The 25,417-nt window shown below is 34.3% G+C and overlaps 1 protein-coding gene across 1 annotated transcript in view; it reads right to left on the bottom strand.

The window, feature by feature from the left end:
- RAD51B (RAD51 paralog B) overlaps positions 1-25,417 on the bottom strand; it is a 784,849-nt gene that overhangs the window by 732,384 nt on the left and 27,048 nt on the right. The window contains exons 6-7 of the mRNA XM_074290461.1: positions 8,863-8,982; positions 5,675-5,858 (exon numbers count right to left, since the gene is read on the bottom strand). Of these exons, the coding sequence (XP_074146562.1) occupies positions 5,675-5,858; positions 8,863-8,982 (304 nt within the window). The remainder of the gene's footprint in view (positions 1-5,674; positions 5,859-8,862; positions 8,983-25,417) is intronic.

Here is a 25,417-nt window from a genome sequence, read left to right as displayed (position 1 = left end):
CTGAGAAGAGTTTGAGTTATAATCATGTGGTGGTTACTTTATTCTGTACATCTTCAAATCTGCCAATGTGAGTGCCATTTGAGAGAAATAGACTGCAGGATGAGAAGGAGGTCTCACAGTACTCCCTAGGCTATAACTATACTCTGACCTTTATAAATTCCTCCGCATAGTCCTTTGGAGATTTTGAATAAGCATCAATAAGATAGAATAGTTAATTCTAAAGGTTGATGGAAATCAAAAGAATCTGTTATGAAACATACTGCCCAAACAGATAGAATAAAAATAGACTTAGACTGATAAAAATTTATTTTTCTTACACCTTAAGGGAGGAGAACAGTTCAGGCATGCTTCCAAATTGATGGACCATCTCCAAAAAGAAAGAAATTTAAGTATCAGTCAGTGAAAATTATTGAGAGAACAGAATGTGTAAGGTACTTCAGATTTAAATCACATGCCTCAACCCTCCCTACAGCTAAAGCCAAGATTAATGTATTTGTAATATCAACAAGTGAACCATCAACAGGTACAGTTTACAAAGAAGAAGTCAGTTTAAAAAAGTTTTGAGAAAATGAAGTCTTATTTATATAATCTACAAAAGTATTTCTTATATGTATGGCATACTATAAATTTAGAACACTAGAACAATAAAAGCCTTAATCATCAAAAAACATAGATAGATAGATAGATAGATAGATAGATAGATAGATAGATAGATTTTTTTTTCCCTGAGGCAATTGGGGTTAAGTGACTTGCCCAGGGTCACACAATTAGGAAGTGTTTAGTGTCTGAGACCACATTTGAACACAGGTCCTCCTGACTTCAGGCCTGGCGCACCATCCACTGCACACCTAGCTGCCCCACAAAATTAATTTTTTTTTTAAAATGGACAAGAGGACTTCCTGCTATGATAAGTGCTTAAATGGAGTCAGACAGCCTAGTTTTCATACTACTCCCAGAAAAACAAACAAATAAAAAAATAGTACCACACTGAACAATGGTCTATAAATCCAGTAAGAAACCACAATAAGTTTACTTCATTCACTACAGAGCCACACAAAAAGTCATATAGAAGTTCACAGACAAGACAAAAAAATGTCCTACTAGAAAATCTACTATTAGAGTAGGCAAACAACATGGAAGTCTCCCAGAATAACTAAGAAGCAATTTAGACAAATAGCAGATACTTTGAGGATTTATATCCAAAGGAAAAAAAAAAAATTTTAGAGCAAAGGGCTTCTTATGACAAAGTTTCTGAACTGCCAAAATCCCACAATGAAAAACTTGAAAGAGCCTGGGAACAGCAATGACAAGTTAAGACCAGACCTAGATATGAGATATTTAGGCAAAAGTCTCCAGGGGTAGAAGAGTCCATTACTCTGATCTTCAATAATGATAGGGTAGAGATATAAAGTTGACTAGAAGAGCGTCATTCTCTTACATGTGAATGTTCTATCCAAAGTAATATAAATTTTGATCACTTATAGTTTGGAAGATATATTGGGATTTGGGGGCTAGTTTTTTTTTTTCTTCTCTACATATTTATTCTTTTTTGTTTCCAAATCACTGGGACAATTAACTCATTTGTCTCATGTAATTTTCATTTGTAATTTCTTGGAATACAGCTCTGAAAAACCAGGCTTTGATAAAACCCAATGAAGTTCAAATGAACTATGCCTTTAAACCCAAACCATTCTGGTTTTCACTGATTGGCTAATAATAGGTCCCAGTCAAAAGCCTCCCTAGCTTATTGTTTGGATTTTGATGGCTCAAAAAGAGTGTAAATAGCAATAGTTTCTGTTCAGGCCAAAAAATGTTGACTTATCTGGATTTAAATAGGCAATATGTAACAAAAGGAGAATTTTAAAATATAACTTTCTGACTCTAAGATCATCTCTCTAACCATTATGCCAAGCTAAATTTTTCTTCAATGTGATACAAACACTGACCTGCATAATTTTGAATTTCTAAACCTTTCACTTCTTTGGCCCTCAACTTCTCTCAAATATCACTGGGGAAATCCTAACAATACAGCCAGTAACAAAAAAATTTGAGGTGAATGGTGAAAAATTTACTTTAAAAAAATAACAAAAAAGGAATTCTAAGCAAATGCAATTATCTTAATAAATGCATAATTTGATTTTTAAAAATATATTTGAAATAAAAAAACTGAATACTCTCATTTAATACTTTTTTAAATGGTCTAATATTTTTAAAGTAGTAAAAGGCAAAGATTAGTCTACATTTTATACAACTCAAAAGCAATATTTTGCTTGTCACAACTCAATTAGACAAGCTTCCAGATTAATTTTGAAGCTGTTACAATCTGTATGTTAATTCATTTTATATTTGAGTCCTTGATTTACAGCAGCCTCAATCATCCAGATAAACTCCCATGTCATTAGGAAGACAGAAAGGAAATGAAGCGTCTCAAAACCTAAAGCCAGGGGAGCTCTTTATAAAAATAAGCTCAATGATTTAACCAATCTGGTTGTCCGTTTTCCCCTTGATTTACAATAGATTAAAAGCAGAAAAGTAGGGAATATGCAAGAAAAAATCCTATTAAAATAAAAATTAAAAAGAAAGAAAGGAGAAGAAAAACTGCAACACTTGAGAACATTTATCATTGAGATAAGAAACAGTAGAGGCAGAAAATGTCCCATAAATTCCTGGAGACATTAAATGTTGGATGAGGAAAACAGTTATATATACCATCTGATATCTCCTATATTACTCACAGAAGAGAATTAGAAGTGATAGATAGATCTATCTATCTATCACTTCTAATTCTCTTCTGTATATATAAAATGACAATGATCCAAGTGACCATGAAACTAAGTCAAGCATATTGTCTTTTAAAAGTTAGGGGTAGGGGCAGTTAGATGGAGCACTGGGCCTGAAGTCAGAATGACCCAAATTCAAATCTATCTCAGACATCTAACATTTTCCAAAGTAATCCCAACAGACTTTGGACAGAAAACGCCATTTTGCATCCAGAAAAAGAACTATGGAGATTGAATGTAAATCAACACATGCTATGTGCACTTCTTTTTTTCTGTTTTTTTCTTTCTGTCCCATGGTTTTTCCCTTTTGCTCTGATTTTTAACTCCTGATATGATTCACAAAGCAATGTGTTATTAAAAATAAATTTTAAAAAATTTTTTTAATTTTTTAAAGGTAGGGAAAAGTGTAACATGCTGTTGTCTCCAGAAGCTGCCGATCGCTCTCTGGGAGGAGATCTGCTGTGTCAACTCAAATCTCTCGGACAGATTCTTCTTCCTGAAGAGAGCCGACTTCCTTTCCTGCAGAGAGCAACCTCAAGTCTCGTCCAGACAAAACTCTCTCTTTCCTCCACAGCTGCCCTCTTTTATCCTCCCAAAGAATGGGTGTAGGATAATACAAGGGCTTCTGGGAAAAATTACTTCAACCAATGAACTTGCTCCTCCTAAGCATGCAAGCTCTTCCCCAGGAATTCACAAGTAAAACTCCCAGTCATGGCCAGAACTAGAGAATTGTCAAGTACCGACTTAGCACTTAGTAAGAACCTAATATCTCATTATCTCATTAGCACTTAGTAAGAACTTAACAGAAAAGGAATACTTTTTAGATAAATTTTGTTTTGGTGCTTAAAAACATAAATTTTGATTACCAAGGAAAATTCCCATATGAAAGCTAGCTCATTTTCTTTGACATATATTTTCTTTGATAAGTGAGTCTGTACTGAAAAGACGTACATGAACTGATGCAAAATAAAGTAAAAGGAGCCAGAATATTATACACCATTACAGAAATAGTGTGTAATGAATAATAAATGACTTAGCTATTATCAACAACACAATGATTCAAGAAATTCCAAATTCCAAACCAGAACATTACAATTAATGATGAAAATCCACATCAGGAAAAAAACAAACAAAAACCTGATGAAATCTGAATGCAAACCAAAATATTTTTTCCACTTTACTTTTTTCTGTGTTTTTTTTTTCCTCTTCCTTCTAGTCCATGTATTCTTTAATAAACATGACTAATATGGAAATAAGTATTGTATGATCACACATGAATAACCTGTATCAGCTCATCACGTCAGGGAGGGGAGAAATAAAGAAAGGAGGGAAAAATTTGGAACTCAAAATTTTTTCAAAATAAAATGTCCATGTTTGTGCCAGCCCATTCTGTAATGTAATCGCGCTGGAATCTGAATAGATGCCCATCAGTTGGAGAATGGTTGAAGAAATTATAGTATATAACCACTACACGTTTCTAAAATTGGCTAAGATGACAGGAAAAGATAATGATGAATGTTGGAGGGACTGTGGGAAAACTGGGACACTGATACTTTGTGAATGAATCCAACCATTCTGGAGAGCAATTTGGAACTATGCTCAAAAAGTTATCAACCTGTACTCAATCTAGGTTTTTGAATCTACAAATTCCTTTACGGGGGACTTTTGTGCCACTACTAGACCTCATTTAACTCTGTATCCTTGCGCCAATCCAAAGGGGTTACAGGGGAGCTCTATTTGACTCCCTATACCCCGAACCTATCACTACACCTAAATTTCATTTGGGTACCCCAAATCTATACCTCATCAATTTTATTGTGACATCAGCAGGATAAATAAGGTTTCTGAAACTTAAGGTTTCTGGTATATTATTTGAAAATTCAAAGATGAATTAGATAAATTTTCTTCCTGTTAGCAATCATTCTTAGACCAAAATTTATGTCAACATGTGATTAAAAATTTATCTCCTTTACTTATTATTTTTGATAAGACCCTTCTAAAAACGGAAAACTCCTAATATTAATGGAAAAAAATCCCAAACCTAAATTCAAGTACCAAGACATTTGAAGGCAGCCAGAATTGTGTGTTCAGAGCTCAAAAGGGTCTAACCAAATGTAAAATATTGCCATAGAGCCTCCACACTCACAAATACCTTATCTTTCTTTCTTTTTTTTTTTCCTGAGGCTGGGGTTAAGTGACTTGCCCAGGGTCACACAGCTAGGAAGTGTTAAGTATCTGAGACAGATTTGAACTCCGGTCCTCCTGAATTCAGGGCTGGTGCTCCATCCACTTTGCCACCAAGCCGCCCCTCAAATACCTTATCTTTCATTCTTGCAAACCAAAATCCCCAGCTATCAACACAACTTCATCAAATTTTATATATATATATATATATATATATATATATATATATGTATATATATATATATATATATACAAACATCAGTCCTTAAGGATCTCTTTACAAATGATTTTATAAGAATCTGAAGGCCAAATTCTATTAAATATAGAGTATAAATAACAACTTGAAAATGCTACCACAAAGGAACAATGACTGGGAATAAAATTAGGCCTCTGCCTGGGCCATTTCATTCAGATTAATTACACAAAGGTGACAAAAAGAGGGAAAGAAATATGAAATACACCCACAGAGTGAACAGGAAGAATGACTGGAGCAATTATTTTAAAACAACTCTGAAGTCAGCCCTTTGCTAAATCAGAAAACAGAAAATAAAGCAAAATAAGTAGCATGATGATGTTATTTGATAATAGCAACTAGACTGCACAGTCTGTTTAAAAATAAAACAACCATCTGTTTTTCGTTTCCTCCTTCTATGATTTTATGACTTGATACTAGATGTCAGAGTTTAAAGAAAAAAGAAAGAAAAACTTACTATTATTGAAAATTCCTCAGCCAAATACTTCAATAATGATGCTTCTCTTGCCAAAAAATTACTTCTCTCTCTCATATTCCCTTGAAGTTGTGTATCAAACTCCTTTCTGACCACAGAAGCAACAGAATCAATAATCAAAAGTTTAACTCCCTTGGAGATAATTTCTTCTTCCAAAGATTCAATCCTTTAAAAGAATAAATATTTTAAAATATTAACTATATGGAAGAAATGTCAGCAGATGATTAAAAATGTTAAAAACTGAATTTTAAAAAAACTCATTTTGTCCTTTCCCATATTGCAGGTACTCAAAATAAACATATTCCCCCAGCAACTTATTTATTTTATATCCCTCAATGAACCAAACTACTCATGTTTCCAGGTAGTTTCATTCTTTGGCTTTCTAAACCCAAAGCAGCAAGGTTGCTAACACTATAGTGTTATTTAAATCAAAGAGATTTCATTCACTTAAATGAAGCAATTACAGGATATTTACAAGACTCAGATCCAGCCATCATATATTCAATAAATAGTACTGAGTGAATACTGATAAACACAAGATAGTCAGGGACAAGTCTTCTCACTTGTAAATAGCTTAAAGGCCTTATCTAAGAAAATCTGATCAAGTGGTTAAAGGACTGTGAGATCCTTAAGTAATCATAATCAATCATTTGACAAATGATTCCTATAGGTCAGTGGTGGTTTGTATAGCTGCTAGTTAGTATTTGTAGAAGTCTACAAATACTAACAACTTAAAAGAATTAAGATTGAGAATTACCTAAAACAGTAATCAAAAGAATTTGATGGACAAGGATAAACAAATTGCCAACAACAACAACAAAAAAACCACAACACATGAATAAGTAGCAAAAATTATATCATCACAGAGACAAACAACCTAAAGAATAGATAGGCTAGTCATAAAGAGATCAAAACAATAATGGAAACAAAAAGAATAAGGACTAGAAAATAACTGAAAATTATTATTGACCAATTACAAAGAAAACCTTTTGGTCCAAAAGAAGAAGTAGGAGCCCTTCTGCAAAAGTGGAAGGTGTATAGGGATGGAAAAGTACATGTAAGACATTATTCAAGAAGTTCACTGAAAAAAAGAATGGCTCTATATACACTAAGATATTTATAATAGCACCTTTTATGGTAATGGTGCTAAGGAACAGGAACTTCCCCATTTTCTAAGAAAGGGCTAAACACATTGCAGTATATCAATGTAATAGAGCATTACTGTGCTATAAGAAATAAGCATCATGAATATAGAGAAAATGGAAAAAACTTAACAAACTGATGAAGAAAAAAAAAGAGAGAATGTAGAAAACAATATATACGATTGATAAAGTATAGATTTAGGGAACCAAAATGAAATCAGGGTTTCTGGTGGTCAGGGAGTTAAATAATAAGGTCTAGTGGCAGATTCAAGGTTCAGGGAATCAAAGGGAGAGGTTTGGCTCCTCTGCACCCCCTTGGACCTTGGTGCAAGGGTAGGGAGTTTGGGGGACTCCCTTCTGGTGGCATAGAGGTTCTCTGTAAAAGAATTTACAGAACCAAAAACCTAGATTGATAAAAGAAGTTTAATTATAGGGACTGGGAAGTAAGGTTAGAAATCCTAACAGAGAGGCATAAAATCTGGTTAGGAAAATAGGTGAGGATAAAGAGAAGATAAGACTGGAAAAGAATATTATTCCAGTGGGCAGATCTATGGAAAATGGAGTTTTGCTCTGAGAATGCAGTTCTCAGTGGACAGAAGGTACTGGCAGCAAAGAGAGCTGTCAAAGTCCACCTGCAAAAGACCTTCATAGATGGAAACTATTATATTGGGTCTTAGTGGGAGTTGGGACAGCCAGAGAAGAGCAGAACCAGTGGGGGCTGGAAGAACCCAAGTTGGCTCAGACCCAGTGAGAGCTGGACATCCTGGATCTCCTACTGGAATTCAAAGGGATGCTTTTTGACCAGGATTTGTAACTGTATCAAAGGCTCTGGCATCCAGGAAAGACAACTTATCTGGGGAGAATATGTCTCAGCCAGGAGGGGCTGGTAATCTGAAAAGAATCACAGATCAATAGGAAATACAGTTTTTTAAAGGGACCACAACCTGCTTCACAATTACAATTAAAAATGGAAAAAATATATACAATTGAAAATCAATACTGCATAAGTATTAGAAACTTGAGGAAACATCTGCCCCAAGTGCTTGATGTGGATAAAGGATCCACAGGTGTAGAATATTGCCAGATTGTTGTTGGTTATTTTTTTTTTTGTCTTCTGAAAGATTTTGCTGGGTTTTTTCCTTTCTTCTCCCTTTTCTTTGTTTTCCCTTAAGTTCTATATTATAAGGGAAAGAAGTGGAGTAAAAGGGGAGAATCTAGGCAGTGTAAAAACAAAAAATATCAATAAAATTATTTTTTTCAAAGAGATAAACTAATTAATAACTACTGTAAAGAGATCAAGAGAAGACTCCAATAGTACTAAATAGACCCTAGAGACCTCAGGAAGACCTCATGAGCAATAGGATGAATTTATGAAGATCATGAGATCAGACAAGCCCAACACTAAAGTCAACAAAGTGAGAAGTGTCAAAAGTGATTCCAGACTTTTAAACTTGAATAACTGAAGGAAAGAGGTGCCATAATATAAGCTGCAAAGATGGGCAAACTCAGAAAATAAGTAAAGAAAGGTTTCTTCTTATAGAAGGTAAAATTTGGGCTGAAACTTGAGATGCCAAGGAAACCAGGAAACTCAGATGAGAAGGGACAGCTAATGAAAATGCCTGGAGACAAAAATTGTAGTATCTTGTGAAAAGAACAGCAAAAAGGCTGGTGTCATTGGATCTTAGAATATGTGGTAAAGTAAGAAGATGGAAACATGGGGGGGACAAGAACTGATTTTAAAGACCTTTAGAAACCAAACATAGGATTTTCTAGTTGATCCTAGAGGTGACACAGAATAAATTAAGTTTACTGACTGATAAAAGAAATGAGATGGGGAATGGGACAGAGTAAGGTCAGCACTGTAGGAAGATCACTCTGGCACCATGCAACCTGAGGGGAGAGGATTGGGTCTGGGAACACTAAGCAGAAGATGTTCCTAGTGTGATGAGGACCTGCTCAAGAGAATGGAAATGTCAGAAAAGAGAAGAGGGGGTTATAGATGAAATCTGTCTATACTTAAATGCTTACCTTTTTAGTACATTGTTGCAAGTAAGTTCCTGATACAAATGAATTTTACTGCTCATTGAAAGTAATTTTTCATCAGTGTTGAAAAAGCTAGGCAAACGGAATTCTGCTATCCTGATTAATCTGTGGAAATAAAAATGAAACAAACAAAAATTCAGTAATAGCTAAAGCTAAGTGGCTAAATTCCTTGCACAACCCAAGTTAGTGAATTCAAAGGATAAAACTACAACAAAGGCTTTAGAGATAAATATGCACATAGATAATAGATTCAATGCTGAAAATTACCTTAAAATCATATAGCTTAACACTCTATCCCACACACATATTTTAAGAGGAAGGAATTAAAAATGCAACAGGTGAAATAACTTGCCCAAAGTGATGCTTATAGGAGGGGCAAAGTCTGGACCTGAACCCCAAGTTTTCTGGATTCAAATCTAGTATTCTTTCCACAAATGAATACCAATTAATAATGATGGATTCTTTTCATTAATAAACAAAGACCAGTTAAAGCCATAGTAAGAATAATAATTTTTATGGGTAGTCATTTTATTAATAATGCGAGCATTTTAATAAAAGGTCAGTGGTACTCTTGAATGCCAAAGGCCTGAAATATAAATTCTTAAAGATCTTCGTGTTCTAATCTCATCTTATTTTTTCTTGGGCAAGTTGTATTCTTCTCTCTTATTCATCTGTCTTTCTGCAGATAATAAATACACTGCTATAATATTTTGGTTAACTGTTACATGTTAACAAGAGAATGAATACACTAAAAATATCTTCATTTTCTTTGCTGAAAATTTTTTTTATAAATATGGCTTATATAAATCTTTAAAGTTTCAAGGTATTCTTAAAGCCTTTTAAGATTTACAAAAGCATTTTATATATTATCATAACCAAGTAAATCTGTCTTGAGTCCAGCAAATCTTTCATTGAATTACAAAATAAAATCATATAAGTGAATTATTCAATCTAAAGATTTCTCGAGAGGCAGCATAGTGTTGCAGAAAGCTGGCTGGAGTTAGAATGGAAGATTCAAGACCCACCTCTGATAGATACTAGACAAGACCCTAAGCAAATCATTCAACTTCTTATCATTCCCAACCAGTTCTATAAGAATAATAGTCACATACAAACTGTTTTTATGAGGGAAGGTACACACTAGGAGTTTTTTATACTGATAAAATCATAGGGGCAGATGCTGGCCCCACACACAACATAGACATACATGAAAAAAACAAAAACCAAGCATTTTGGAAATGTAATACAAATTTTGTTATAGGATCAGATAATGCAGGATCAGGCTTTGAAAGACAACAAGTTGAATCAGACAGAAATACGTTCAATCAAAATACCAAACCCAGAAATATTATTTCTGTTTGTTGATATATTCTTTTTAATTTATGTAAAGAGAAAGAATAAGAGAAAAAGAAATAGATAATAAGAGTATAATAGTAAAGTATTTCAATGTACTTTAAAAGTTAGATAAAGATAAAGGACTGAAATTCCCAAAGATCTCAAGAGGAGAAAAAACACAGTAAAAATCTTAAGCATGAGCAAATAAATCAACAAGGAAAGGCTTCAAATCAATTCAAAGAGACTATGCACCTAAGAACAAACATTACAAGACAGGGAGGTAGAGAAGATTATGGACTGGAGGGGGGGAGGGAAGGAAAAAGGGAGAAAGGGAGAGAAGGAGAGAGAGAAGGAGAGAGGGAGGGAGAGAGGGAGATTCATTTCCATCTTCATCAGCCTACTGGTGGCTGGTCTGGCCTCTTGTATTTCTCGACCGAAACCAAGACTCTGGAAGGCCTCTAAGAAAGCTAGTTGAAGCCCTAGGCAAGGAGACAAGACTTTGAAGGAGACAATAAAGGATTTGGACTTTTAACACCTGGCTAATCTTGTGGTGATTAGTGAACTGAAAAGAAGGCTGCCCCAAAGACCTCCAGAAAACCAAATAAAAACATTACATTATTGGGTTATTAAAAACCTCACAAACAAATACTCAAAATGGTGTATTAAAAATATTCTTTACTGACTTGGATATAACAGAAATTACTTCAATAAATGACTGTTGAAGAAATGATTAAAAATTAATCTCAGATTTCTAGATCTCCTGACCAACAAAATGGAAGCCTAGATATTTTTCCAATCCTCAAATCTCTCATATTTCTACAAAATAGGAATTACATGCAAGAAAAAGCACATCTGCTGTCTCACCAGTTTGACATTAAACACGCTAACAAAATAGCAATCAGTGAACTATCAGCAAAGAAGGCTAACCCATATCACACTCATTCAGCATCTACTAACCAAACATGTAGGGAAGGCTACAAAAGCCTCACATACTTAAAATAAAACAACTCGACTCTCTCCTTCTACTGCTAGGGAAAACCAAAAGGCAGATTGCCTTGGAAAGGGCAGCTGTATAACAACAATACTGTCACAAAACTCAGTAAGAGGCCTAAAGAAGGGCAGCTAGATCCAAGATGGCGGCGTGGAGGCAGACAGCTGCTTGAGCTCCTCGTTTTCTCTCAGAACTTACTTCATGACAAGCCTCTGACTTAATGCTTGACCCAGAAAGAAATCCACAAATTATCACCAAGAGAAGACATCCTTGAAAGTCGCCAGAAAAGGTCTGTGTTTGTTCGGGGGAGGGTCAATCAGACTGGGCGCAGACTGAGGGCAGACAGCCAGAGCAAGACAGGCAGCTCACACAGCTCAGACCAGAGGGGGAGGGGTGTGATCTCTGTCGTTTTTGTGAAAGGGCTTTTGCCCCAGTGTGGATGCTCCGTCTTGGCAGCAAGCCAGGAGCGGTGGAGAGGGTGTAAACACTGGAGGTGAAGATTAAAACCCCAGAAAGCCAGCGTCTCTCAGAGCCCGGCCACCCCCAACCCCCACCTGGACTGACTCGGTGCGTTCTCGGAGCCTCAGAGCGCAGACTCAGTACAGTCATTGCTGTTCTGTTAGTGGCTCTCTGCTGCCCTACCCCCAGTCTGTAGAGGAAGCCCATTAATACCATCCAGCCCTATCCCCCGCAAAACAGACCAATTGTTTCTCTTGTCAGTTTGTTTTCTTTGATTCCTACTCTGACAAAATGAACAAAAAATTCAAAAGGGCTCTAACCATTGACAGCTTCTGTGTGGAGAGGGAGCAGACTTCAAATGCTGAAGAGACTAGGAACAGAATGTCCCCAGATGTATCCCCTGGGAGGGATATAAGCTGCTCCTCAATACAAAAGAACCTCATAGAGGAAATCAAAAAGGCTCTCACAAGAGAGCTGGAAGAGAAATGGGAAAAGGAAAGGGAAGCTTGGCAAGAGAGCCTGGAGAAGTCATCCCATGCATTCAAAGACAGAGTGGATAAAGAAATCAAATCATTGAGAAACAAGATTAGTGAGCTGGAAAAGGTAAACAACTCCAAGGAAAACAGGATTAGAGAGCTGGAAAAAGAAATCAGCTCTCTAAAAAATACAATGGAAAAAAATTCCATAGAAGATAAAAACTCAATTGGACAATTACAAAGAGATATAAAAAAAGTGAGTGAAGAAAATACATCATTGAAAATTAGACTGGAACAAGTAGAAATAAATGACTCAAGGAGAAACCAAGAGGGAGTCAAGCAAAACCAGAGAAATGAGACAATTGAAAAGACTGTCAAGTACCTTACCAGAAAGACAACAGACCTGGAAAACAGATCCAGGAGAGACAATTTGAGAATAATCGGACTCCCTGAAAAATGGGAGGAAAAAAAGAGCTTGGACACCATTTTCGAGGAAATTATCAAAGAGAACTGCCCAGACGTTTTGGAAACAGAGGGTAAAATAGACATTGAGAAAATTCATCGATCACCTACTGAAAGGGACCCTAAAATCAAAACGCCAAGAAATATAGTGGCCAAGTTCAAGAACCATCAGACAAAGGAAAAGATATTGGAAGCTGCTAGAAAAAAACAATTCAGATATGGAGGATCCACAATAAGGATAACACAGGATCTAGCAGCGTCCACATTAAAAGAAAGAAGGGCCTGGAACATGATATTCCGAAAGGTTAAGGAACTTGGTATGCAGCCAAGAGTGACTTACCCAGCAAGAATGAGCATCATTTTCCAGGGAAGAAGATGGACATTTAACGAAATAAATGAATTCCATCTATTTTTGATGAAAAAACCAGACCTACATAAAAGGTTTGATCTTCAAATACAGAACTCAAGAGACTTCTAAAAAAGGTAAAAAGAAATCTTGAGAACTATACTTCTGTCAAAAAAATATGTAAAGAACATATGTACAATTTGTCTTAGAAACTAGAGGTGGAAAGGAGATTATATCATAAAAAAAGTATAAAGTGGTGGTACTACATCTCATGAAGAGGCAAAGGTAACCTATTATATCTGAGAGAAAGAAAGGAGGGAGATGAACATAGCGTGTATCAATAGACATATTCGATTTATGGTGAAACTTCTTCCACTTCATTGAAAAGTGAAAGGGAAGGAGTAAGCTAAGGGGAAGGGAATACAGTAATTTCGAGGAAAAGGGATAAAATAAGGGGAGGATCTTTAAGGTGGGGGAGGGATCCTAAAAAGGGAGGGCTGTGAAAAGCAAGTGGTGTTTACCAGTTTAATACTGGATAGGAGGGTAAAAGGGAAGGAAAGGGGAAAAGCATAAGCAGGGGTTAATAGGATGGCAAGCAATATAGAATTAGTCCTTCTAACCATAAATGTGAATGGGGCAAACTGCCTCATAAAGAGGAAGCAGTTAGCAGACTGGATTAAAAGTCAGAATCCCACTATATGTTGTTTACAGGAAACACACCTGAAACAGGATGAGACATTCAAACTAAAAGTAAAAGGGTGGAGCAGAATCTATTATGCTTCAGGCAAAACCAAAAAAGCAGGAGTAGCCATCCTCATCTCAGATCAAGCAAAAACAAAAATTGATCTAATTAAAAGAGATAAGGAAGGGCATTATATCCTGCTAAAGGGAAGCATCAATAGTGAAGCCGTATCAATATTAAACATGTATGCACCAAGTGGTGCAGCATCTAAATTCTTAAAAGAGAAATTAAGAGAGCTGCAAGAGGAAATAGATAGCAAAACTATAATAGCGGGAGATCTCAACCTTGCACTATCAGAATTAGATAAATCAAACCACAAAATAAATAAGAAAGAAGTCAAAGAGGTAAATAGAATACTAGAAAAGTTTGATATGATAGATCTTTGGCGAAAGCTAAATGGAGACAGAAAGGAATATACTTTCTTCTCAGCAGTTCATGGAACCTATACAAAAATTGATCATATACTAGGGCATAAAAACCTCAAAATCAAATGCAGTAAGGCAGAAATAGTAAATGCATCCTTTTCAGACCATAATGCAATCAAAATAACATTTAATAAAAAGCCAGGGGAAAATAGACCAAAAAATAAAATTTGGCACACCTCAAACATCATTCCCCCCCTCATTTTTTATTGATTTTTTTGATATCTTTGAGTATTTCTTCTTCCAGATAAATTTTATTACTTTTTTTTCTAGCTTTATAAAATGTCTGGTAATTTGATAGGTATGACAATGAATAAATAGATTAACTTAGATAGAAATATTGTCTTTGTTATATTGACTTTTTTTATTCATATGCAATTAATAAATTCTTTATTCTTTAAAAAAAAAAAAAAAAAAAAAAAAAAAAAAAAAACAGAAGGGCAGCTAGATGATGCAGTGGAGAGAGCACCAGCCCCAAAGTCAGGAGGATCCAACTTCAAATCCAGCCTCAGACACCTGATACTTACTAGTTGTGCGACCCTGGGCAAGCCATTTAATCCCAACTGGCTCACAAAAACAAGAAAGAGAACTAGGAATCAGAAGGTCCTAAAACTGAGTAGCACAACACCAAGTCACATGCAGATGGCAAAACATAATTTTTGCAATACAAGAGAAGGTTTGGAGATTCCAAACAAAAAAGGGAAGGAGTTAGAATATGAAAAATAAAGGATTCAATAAAGATAAAGGACTGAAATTCCCAAAGATCTCAAGAGGAGAAAAAACACAGTAAAAATCTTAAGCATGAGCAAATAAATCAACAAGGAAAGGCTTCAAATCAATTCAAAGAGACTATGCACCTAAGAACAAACATTACAAGACAAAGGAAAATTAATCAAAAAATAACTAAAAATAATAATATAAGAAATAATACAAGAAAATTATTCAAAACTCAACCCAGAAAACAAAGAATTAAGGAAAAACAATCTACAGATTGCCTCCAGGAGGGGGAAAGGAAGAGGGTGACTTACAATACAAACTCCAAGACACAGTGGTTTAATTTACCTACCATAAACCGCAGGAAGGAAGGAAATAATGTGCTTCACAGAGCAAAGGAACTCAAAACGCAACTCATCAGGGTGAAAAAGCTAGCAAACCTGTACCTGTAATCAAACAAAAAAAGGGGCTTTCTTTTTTTTCTTTGCCTGGGGGAGGAGGGGAGGCAATAACTTGCCCAGGATCACATACATGATAAGTGTCTGAGGCTGAATGGAAACTCAGGTTGTTATGATTCCAAGGCTAGTGCTCTAACCACTGTGCAACCTAAGTACCCCCGAAGTAAAATACTTTCAATAAAAAGGCCTGTGTGAAGTATTTATAAAATGAAGTGTCACTAGATCCAGACAAATGACTTGCTTCTCAAACATCCCAGATAATATAAATACAAAACAGGTCAACAACTATAATAACAACAAAACAGTGAGATCATTAAAAGATTTCTTTGTAAAAGTAAAGATGGAGGAAAAAAAGCTAAAACAGGAGTCAAATAGAATTGATTGTGGACAAGTAAGCCTGAGATATCATAGAACAAATCTCACAACACTGCACAGTTAACCAATGTTTTTATGAGACTACACTACAAAATAGAAGAGTATATAAAAGAGAAGGGAGGAAGAAAACAGGCATATTTGACATTCCCTAATCAAGGTGATAAGGTTTAGATTTAGGGAACCAAAATGAGATTAAGACTTCTGGTGGTCAGGGAGTTAAATAATTAGATCTAGTGGCAGATTCAAGGTTCAGTGAACCAAATGAAGAGGTTTGGCTCCCCTGTAACCCCCTTGGGATGCAGCACAAGGGTAGGGAGTTTGCGGGTCTCCCTTCTGGGGACGCAGAAGTTCTCTGTAAAAGAATTTACAGACCCGAAAACCTAGATTGATAAGAGGTTTATTATGGGCATTGGAAGTAAAGTTAGAAATCCTGACAGAAAAGCCTAAAGTCTGGTTAGGAAATAGGTGAGGATAGAGAGAGGATGGCACTGGAAATAATATTCCAGTGGACAGAGGCTCTTTGGGATGCCAAGCATAGAGCTAGCATGTTTGGAACCTCTGCAAAGAGAGGGTTTTAGTTTGGCTCTTTTATAATGGGAGCTTTAGCTGAAGGGAGCCCATGAGTGGAATCCCAAGTTGGCTCCTCCCTGGGTTTTAGCCAGGGTTAGAATTTGAATTGAATTCAATGAGTTTAAGGACTGAACCGACCCCACCCAGATAACAAGGGTGAAACTGTTGGGTCCCTCGGGGCAGGGTCCATTACTGAGGCAGAGATTTTCTCCTTTAAGGATTTTTAGAGTTTTGGGTCCCCTCTTCAAAGGCAAAGGTTGGCAATGAAAGGAAAACAACTCTTGTACTTTCTCAAGGAAAAAGAAAACCTGTAGGAGAATGAGCAAGCATAATTAAGGAGGAGGAATTCTTGTTTCAGGTGCAGGAAGGGATATCATCCATTGATGCACACTTCTATGAAGGAAGAAAGTGATTCTACAAAGGGACCATATAATGGGTACAATCCTGAGAGATTTGGTAGATTACTCATCTTGCCCCAGAAGGAGAATCAGAGCTCTTGGAGACAATGGATTTACCAGAAGAGTCTGGGCATGGACTTGGGAAGGAAACTGCATGGCAAATGTGTGTGGTGGGGGGGGGACAACGGGGGAGGGTAGGGGCGTGGGAATTGTGGAAAAGGTTAATAATGATAAACACAGGAAAATTCTTAACATGAAGAAATATAATCTCAAAACTCCATACCTTAGAAGCATTCATTGTATAAGGAATAGATCAAAGAACTAATGAATCAAAGAATGTCTCATAGAAAAAGAAGATGAATGAAAAGAAATCTAGTTTTAGAGAAAGGTACAGAAAAATATATTTTAAAAATTAATGAATAAAATAAGTTTAAAGGGAAGAAAAGGATTGTATTCAGCTATTTAACCAAAGGGGAAAAAAAGGGGGGGGGGGAATAGGGACTCAATAACTAAATAAAACAATAAAAAGAACTAATAAATTAAGCAAAACTCCAAAATTAAATAAAAGATAAGAAAGTAGAAGAGTAAGGAAAAGGCATTTGTGGGTTCATAGTGAAGACAAGAAAACAGATGAGAAAAAAGTTACTTTAGAGTATATTAAGATAAATAAACTGAAGAGATAAAGAACTGTGTTTATAGAAGAGAAGGAAAAACACTAATCTGAAGGGAAAATATTAGCGACAAATGAAGGAAAAATATAAACCTACATCTCTAAACTTTAACTGAAAATAGATTAAATAATCCAACAAAATAAAACAAAATCCCACAATTTATTGATTACAAGAAACACATCCTTAAAAAAACTATCACACAGATATTATGCAGAATAAAAATGAAGGGCCAGGTAAAAAAATTGACTATGTATTAGATGAATATAAAAATCTATAGTTGCAATCTTGCTATCAAAAAAATACAAAAACAAAATTAATAACATAAAGAGATTTTTTAGAACTACGTTATCCTGAAATAAAGCATGGAAACAAATCAGTATCATTATTAAATGTATATGCTCCAAATGTCTAAACATCTAAATTCATAAAAAAAAAAAATTAACTGAACTACAAAAAGACAGATACAAATGCAATAGTGACAGGAAATTTCAATGTCTCCCTTTCAGTTTTTGATAACTCTAACAGAAAGATATCCAAAGGAGGGAAAAGAAATCAATTGCTAGCAAAACTATAGCTAAAAATATGTATATTTCTCAACTCTATATAGAACTTTTATAAAAACTAAGCATGTATTAGGACATAATGATATTGCACACAAGTGTAAAAGAAAAGACAAATATTAAATACATTCTTTGCAGACCATAGCATGATAAAAAGGGTATCAGTTCAGGAACAAAAAACAAAAGTCACAGACCTAAATGAATATTTAATGAAATTCTAACTACTGACTGGGTCAAAGAACACATTTTGTAAACAATAATTATGTAACAGAAAATGTTGATGACAAAAACAACATGCTAAGATTTCTGGAATATAGCTAAAGTAGTTAGCAGTTCTCAGGGGGAAAATCAAATTCCTATATCATAACAGGAAAAACAGGAAGATTAAACATTTGAATATGTGTTTAAAAATTACAAAGCCAACAATTAAGTAAAGTTAAAATAATCACAAAAGATGAAATATTTTAAACTAAATCAAGTGAAAACTTTTTTTTTTCAAATCACAGAAATGATAAAACTAAAAGTTTAAGGAAAATAGGAAAAGCCAGCAAGCAAAAGTGAGGAAGAAGATTGTTCAAGGTCAATCAGACACAAGAGACTGGAGAAGTGTTACTGTATTAGAAAAGTAAGCTGTAAAAGATAGAAAAGGGATGTATTGTAAAGTTTTCAAAAACCAAAGGTGTTTTATACTCAATCCTGCAAGTGATAAAGAATTACTGGAATCATGTGAGGGGGTAGGTGGTAGGTGTTTAACATGATCATACCTGTACTTTAGGAAGATCTAATAAAGTAGCTGAGTGGACAATTACCTAAAGTGGGGATAGATTTGAGAAAGGAAAAACTATCAAAAAGCTATTCCAATAGTCCAAGCATGAGATGACAGAGCTTATAGGATGGTAATAATAGTATAAAAGAAAAGATAGTTTAGAGATGTTGTATAGGCAAAAAGAAAAAGACTTTGTATAATACTATGTAAGAGAGCTAAATGAGAAGAGGATGACATTGAGACTGCACAACAAGATGACTTAAGAGGATATTGCTATATTTAACAATAATATGGAAGAGTGGAAGAAAAAAAAGGTGGGGGAGAAAAGATAATTAGTTGTAATTTGGACTTGTTCAGTCTGAAATACCTATGGGACACCCAGTTGGAAATTACCAATTTGGTGATATAAGAATGGACATCAGGAGAGAAGCTAGGAATGGATAAACAGATCTGAGAACTGGAAGTAGAGGGAAAGACTTCTTTCCAGCCAGACAATGACCTTAAGGAAGGAAGCAAAGCATCCCACGTTTTGGTAAATAACAGTTATTAAGAGCTTGATATTGGTGATAAATTTGGATTGAGTGGAATGATCCTAGAAGATGAAGTTACTGAGTTAGCAGTATGGAAAGTATTCAGAAGGGTCAAAGGGGAGCAAGAAAAGTATTTTACCTCTTTCAGTGAGAGGTCTGCTAAGAAAGAATGGGCACCCAGGATAGAAGTTACTCAAAGAGGTGAAGAAAAGTCACAACTGAGTTGGGCTAGGAGTAAAGTGAGCACAAGCAGGGCTCCTCCTGAAATGCTGGTCCTGCAGAAGAAAATCACATCTATTTCATACTATATAGCTAGTAAATTTCATTTTCCTAAATGCTGAAGGAGCAACAAAGGTCGATCAATCCTAAACTAGCAGAGGACCTGTCTGTGACAAGCCTAGCTCACAAGTATCCAGCAGGAGATTCAAGAGAAGTGCTTAGGAAAGGCAAAGAAAATGAAATGCAAGACAGAAATTGTGTAAGTGATGAAAGAAAAGGATAGCATTGGGAAAAACTTCAGTGGAAAAATTCTGCAGCATATAGAGAAAAAGCATGAATGTGCTCTAATAAAGTTTAAGGTGGGCTTTGGTGATAGATAAAGAAGACAGATCAATTACTCTGATATTTAAATCAACTGATTTGGAAGGAATTGGTGTGAGGGATAGTTAGGGCAAAGGACTATAAGCAACATTGTTTTTGTAGACTAGGTGCCAAGTCAAGAGAAACAGCAATAAAACTTCACAACTCTTTGGCAATGGCTATGGAATAGCTGATGGGCAATAATAACTCTCAGCCTTGGGCTGGATTTTATCCAGGTGTCTGAATAATGAAAAAAATCTTATAACTGATTTTGATTTTTGTTTTCCCATTAAACTCTTATATAAGGAATAGTAGTTAATATAGATATATCAATTCACTTTTCACAGCTACAAAGGGCTAAACTGCTATATCCAATGAGTTAATTAATGAGTCTTCAGAAATAAATATGCCCTTTCCCAATTTTCTATTTATTTTCCTCAATTTTTTTTTATTTTACAAGGTAAAAACCCCACACGTTTCAAATAAATACAAATGCAAATGTCTATAGGCCTCATGTTGATCATGGTTATGTATTTATGACAATTTTCATCACAGAATTCTTATTTTGATCAGGAGAATTAATCAAAATGCAAACCTGTAGAAGCACATATAACATGAAGACAGTGACATCTACTGGATGACTTTTTAAAAGATTATTTCAAAAGAGCAATACACAAAATTTAATTCATATTAGTCTTTTTCTTTTAATTGGATAGAGATGTCACTGGTGAAGAAATCTGGACTCATCCCTTTGTCACTCCCATTTCTCTCAAAACAAATAGACATGTGTGCTTCAATTTCCTATCTTAAAGAAATTTCCCTGGGATACAAGGGATCAGAATAACTTGTCAGGTTATGTAATTAATATGTGTTATAAGCAAGATTTAAACCCAAACTCTCACAACTCTAAGGCTAGCAGTTAGTTATAGTTACTTTTTTAAAAATAATAATAAACAATAAAATAAAAATTTAAAGGTTATCTAATAGAGCATGATGCTTTCCTTTTCAACTGGTTAAAAATTTCCACTTCAAATAAGAAATCAATCTTACTCACTGATCCTCTGAAGATTAAGCCAATAATAAGTCAGTTAAAATATGTTTTGAAGTGTTGTTTCAGTCTCATTACTTGCTATCTCTTCCCAAGATTATTTAAATAAGCATTAGACAAAAAAGGGCTACAATAGGTCCTGTTCCCATATTAGTGGTACATCTCCCTCCATTTTTAAGGGAGCCAACTCTTAACTGCCCTTTCCTCTCCCAAACCTATTTATATTGAACCATGACTATTATCTATTTCTTGACAGAAGAAGGGAAAAAATCCCAATGAATAAATTTTAGAGAGATGTTATTTAACAGTCATAATGGATATTTCTTTTCTAACATTACAAAATTAAAATTTTATGTCAATACTTCAGTGTGGTTTAGTGAAAAACCAGTGCATTTTAAATAAGGGGAACTGTGTTTAAATACCAAGTCTATAACTGATTACTTGTATAATTTTGGATGAGTTATTTAAGCATTCAAGGTTTTAGCTTTCCCATCTGTAAAATAAGAGGGCTGGACTCCTCTAACAATTCTTCCAATTTTAATTAAATGATACTAATTCAGTAGATACCTAATTTTATACAAATAAGTACTCCTTCCAATGAGAATAGCAATTTATATCAAACCTTCTCAGCTCATGAAACTTTTGTTCCACCCCCTATGTCTTTCTCTAGATCTTTTAGTGTAGTAACCATATGATCTGTCATACATCACTCACAATCATATTGTCATTAGAATAATATATTTTATTTTTTATATATTCTTTTTCATTTTGAATTAAATTATAAGCAATATTCACCAACATCAAGACAAAAATAAGAAAAAACATGTAAAAAGATCAAAGTATGTTATATTTATATGTGTACACATACATATATGGATATGTATGGACATATAATGGACATTAAATCTATGGAAAGGAAAGACTAAGGACTAAATAAATAAGTACTGAAAACTATGAATCAATGAATAAAAACAAGATTAGACCTGAAGAGAACAAAATAAAGAAATGCTTTTTAAATAAAAACAAATTTTAAAATGCAAACAAAAGACTTTGGGGAAGAGATAAGGAGATTTAAGTTAGTTTCCTAACTGGAAAGAAAAAGGAAAGGGGAAAGGTGTAAAAGAACTAACATAAATAACCAATAAAAAGGAATGAAGAATTCCAAACTAAAAAAAAAAAAAAAAAAAAAAAAAAAGGAATAATATATACAAGGCAAGTTAAGGAAAAGGAGATGAAAACCTACAAAAATAGGATGGCCGTAAGAAAAATTAAGCAAAAATAAATAGAAAATCTTGTTTTAAAGATAAAGGAAACAAAAACAATCCTAATTCAGAAAAAAAAAAACAATAAAATAATAATTTAAAAAAAGAAAAATACAATCAAATTCTCATCCTTTAAATGTGAGTGGATTAAACAAACAAAATAAGAGTAAAAGATTGCCATAATCTCTTGCTCATAAGAAACAAATTTAAAAAGTAAAGACACACTGTGATAAATGACAAAAATTATTATGTACCAAATGAGTTGCAATTATGCCATTCCACAAAGTAAAGACAAAATCTCTCAATTTAGACATTAAACAAAGAAATTATGTTATATTAAAAGGAAACACAGAAAATTAGTATATTAGCATTAAACTTAGATATGCCAAGTACCACTGCAAAGGAAAAATTAACTGAATTAACAAGAAGACACAGATACAAACACTATAATAGTAGGAGACTTAAAAAAAAATAGTAGGAGACTTTAAAATCCTCTTCTCAGATTTGGGCAAAACTAAAAGATAAAGGGAAATATGGAATTGAACAAATTCTTGGGGGAAAAAAAAAAACAACAAAGCTAAAAAACTTGCTAAAAAAACTTATGAAATCTTCTAAATGAAATTCTTAAAAAAACATTATTTCTCAGTACTACATGGCATTCTTAGAAAACTAACAGGGTAGAAAGATATTAGCAAATAAAAGTATGGCATAAAAAAAGTTTTAAGAAAGACATTCTCTATAGATTATATATAATACAATAAAAGTAGGAATCAGTTCAGAGAACACAAACAAAAGGACACAAATCCAAATGAAGAAATAATAATGAAATATTAACTACTAGTCAAAGAACAAACTATGGAAAAAATAATTATGTGAGAGAAAATGATAATGACAAGATTTCTAGGATGCAGCTAAAGCAGTACTTATGGGAAATATTGTATTCCCCAAAAACATATATTAATAAACTAGCAATAAAGAATGTTCTAAATTGACACTTTTAAACGTAAGAAACACAAGAAGTATAAATGAACTCAAAATAAGATATTCAAATCTAAAGAAAAATGAACTGGAAACCAGAAAAATGTATAAGAATGATAAAAATAAAAGCTTTTTCAAAAAGACTAATAATAATAATAATGATGATGATGATGATGATGATGATTAAATGATATAATGATAAATGATAATAAAAATAATAAAAAATAAAAGCTCTTTCAAAAAGACTAATAAATTAATAAACCTTTAGCCAATCTATTTCCCCCCCCTGAGACTGGGGTTAAGTGACTTGCCCAGGGTCACACAGCTAGGAAGTGGTAAGTGTCTGAGACCAGATTTGAACTCCAGTAGTCCTCCTGAATTCAGGGCTGGTGCTCTATCCACTGCACCACCTAGCTGCCCCTAGCTAATCTATTTTTTAAAAAGCAGAAAGTAAAGCCAACAAAAATAACAAGTAAACAAGATAAAATATGAACAAATTTAAAAAAAAAAAAAAAAAAAAAAAAAAAAAAGGAATCATCAAACTTTATTGCACTTTCTGGGTTGTTTTTTTTTCCCAATCATTTCAGTATCATCTAACTACTTGAGATCCACTTGGGGTTTTCTTGGCAAAGATACTCAAGTAGTTTGTCAATTCTTTTTCCAGCTCATTTTTCAGAGGCAAAAAGGGTTGTGACTTCAAGGAAAAGTCTGAGGGCAGATTTGAACTCAGAAAGTTGAGTCTTCCTGACTGCAATCCATCCACCATACCACTGACCTGCTCACAATTAAAAGCTAACCAAGTTTAGAACAAAAAGAAAGAGAAATATATGCAAAAACATGAAATACTTAAACTAAAAGAATGCCAAATAGAGAGCTTAAATAACCTAATCTAGAACAAGAAAACAAAAAGTAGCCTGTATACACACACATACACACACACACACACACACACCAATATAGGAAAAAATTGATGGTCCCAATGGATTTACAGAAGAATTGCATAAATTTTTTTAAAAGAACAATTACTATTAACACTAAGCAAGTTCTCAAATTTGAGCAAGGAAAGCACTCAAACTCTTTCTGAGAAAAATATAGTGCTAACACATATAAATCAAGGAAGAACAAAGTAAGGAACTAAAGACCATTGTCATTAATGAATATGATTCAAAAGTTTTAAACAAAATATTCCCAAACTATAGGAATTTGTCCAAGAAATCATTCATTATGGTCAAGTGGATCTGTATCAGTGATGCAAAAATGGCTTAACATTAGAAAAAAAATCAATATAATTAACCACAATAAAAATAAAATTATACAAAACATAATTTTCTAAGCAAATATAGAAAAAGCCTTTGACAAAATACAATACTTATTTATTCTAAAAACACTACAAAGTATAAACATAAGATCTTCTTTAAACATCATAAACAATTATCTAAAACCTAAAACAACCAACACATAGGAGAGGGATACACTAGAAGCTTTCCCAGTAAATACAGAAATTAAAAATAAAAAGACACCTCCTTTCTCTGCCATTATTTGATGTAGTTCTGGAAATGCTAGTATAGTAATATCTCAGCACTTGTCTGCTGTGAAACTCATTGAATTTATAATACATTTAATATTTAATACATTTTGAGAAGGAAAAAAAGTGCTTTGCCTAGCTCCTGTTGATGCTGCCCTCACAATAGCAGCTCCTCCCCAGCAAAGGTGGCAATACACAAGGGCACTCAGGTTGGAGCCCACAATGCTGAGGTTGTACAGGTTAGCAGGCATTTATAGGACGGTATCTCCAGGACAATGTACCCACGGTGAATAGTCTCCCATTTCCCAAAACAATAGAACTGGAAGGGGGATGGAGGTGGTATGCTCGGCAGGAGCAGTGTTGGTGGGGGCAGAAGCAGTGGGAGGGGACCCAGGACTCCCAATACACAGAGCCCTGGGCAGCAGAAGGCGCCATGGTGAGGAGGAGTATAAAAGTTGGGATATAAAAAAAAGTAAGCTGGGTCAAGATGGAAGGAGCCTTGCTGGGTTGGGCTGGCTTATTTTTCTGCAGTTGGAAACCTCATTTGCTTCTTGGTTAGGGAGCAAGGTTGTTTAGGTTGCAGACTAGAATTCATTCAATACTGATCATTTTCATCATTCATTGTACCTTCAGGAACCAATTAACAAAAAGTATCAAGGTACCACTGTAAGAAGAATAAAGCAAAAGGAAAAAAAAACTACAAATACAAAGATAGGAAAAGAAAAAATAAAACTATAACTGATGACAGAGGTTTAAAATTCAAGGAAATTGACAAAGATACTAATTGAGATAGTAGTTTTAGTAAAGTTTCAAGTTACAAAATAAGCCCAAAAAGAACAGCATTTATGTAGAAGAATAATGTCATGGAAGAGG

The sequence above is a fragment of the Sminthopsis crassicaudata genome, chromosome 2 (assembly GCF_048593235.1).
Source record: "Sminthopsis crassicaudata isolate SCR6 chromosome 2, ASM4859323v1, whole genome shotgun sequence".
In the NCBI taxonomy this organism is placed as follows: domain Eukaryota; kingdom Metazoa; phylum Chordata; class Mammalia; order Dasyuromorphia; family Dasyuridae; genus Sminthopsis; species Sminthopsis crassicaudata.
This window is presented reverse-complemented; position numbering and strand designations above follow the sequence as displayed.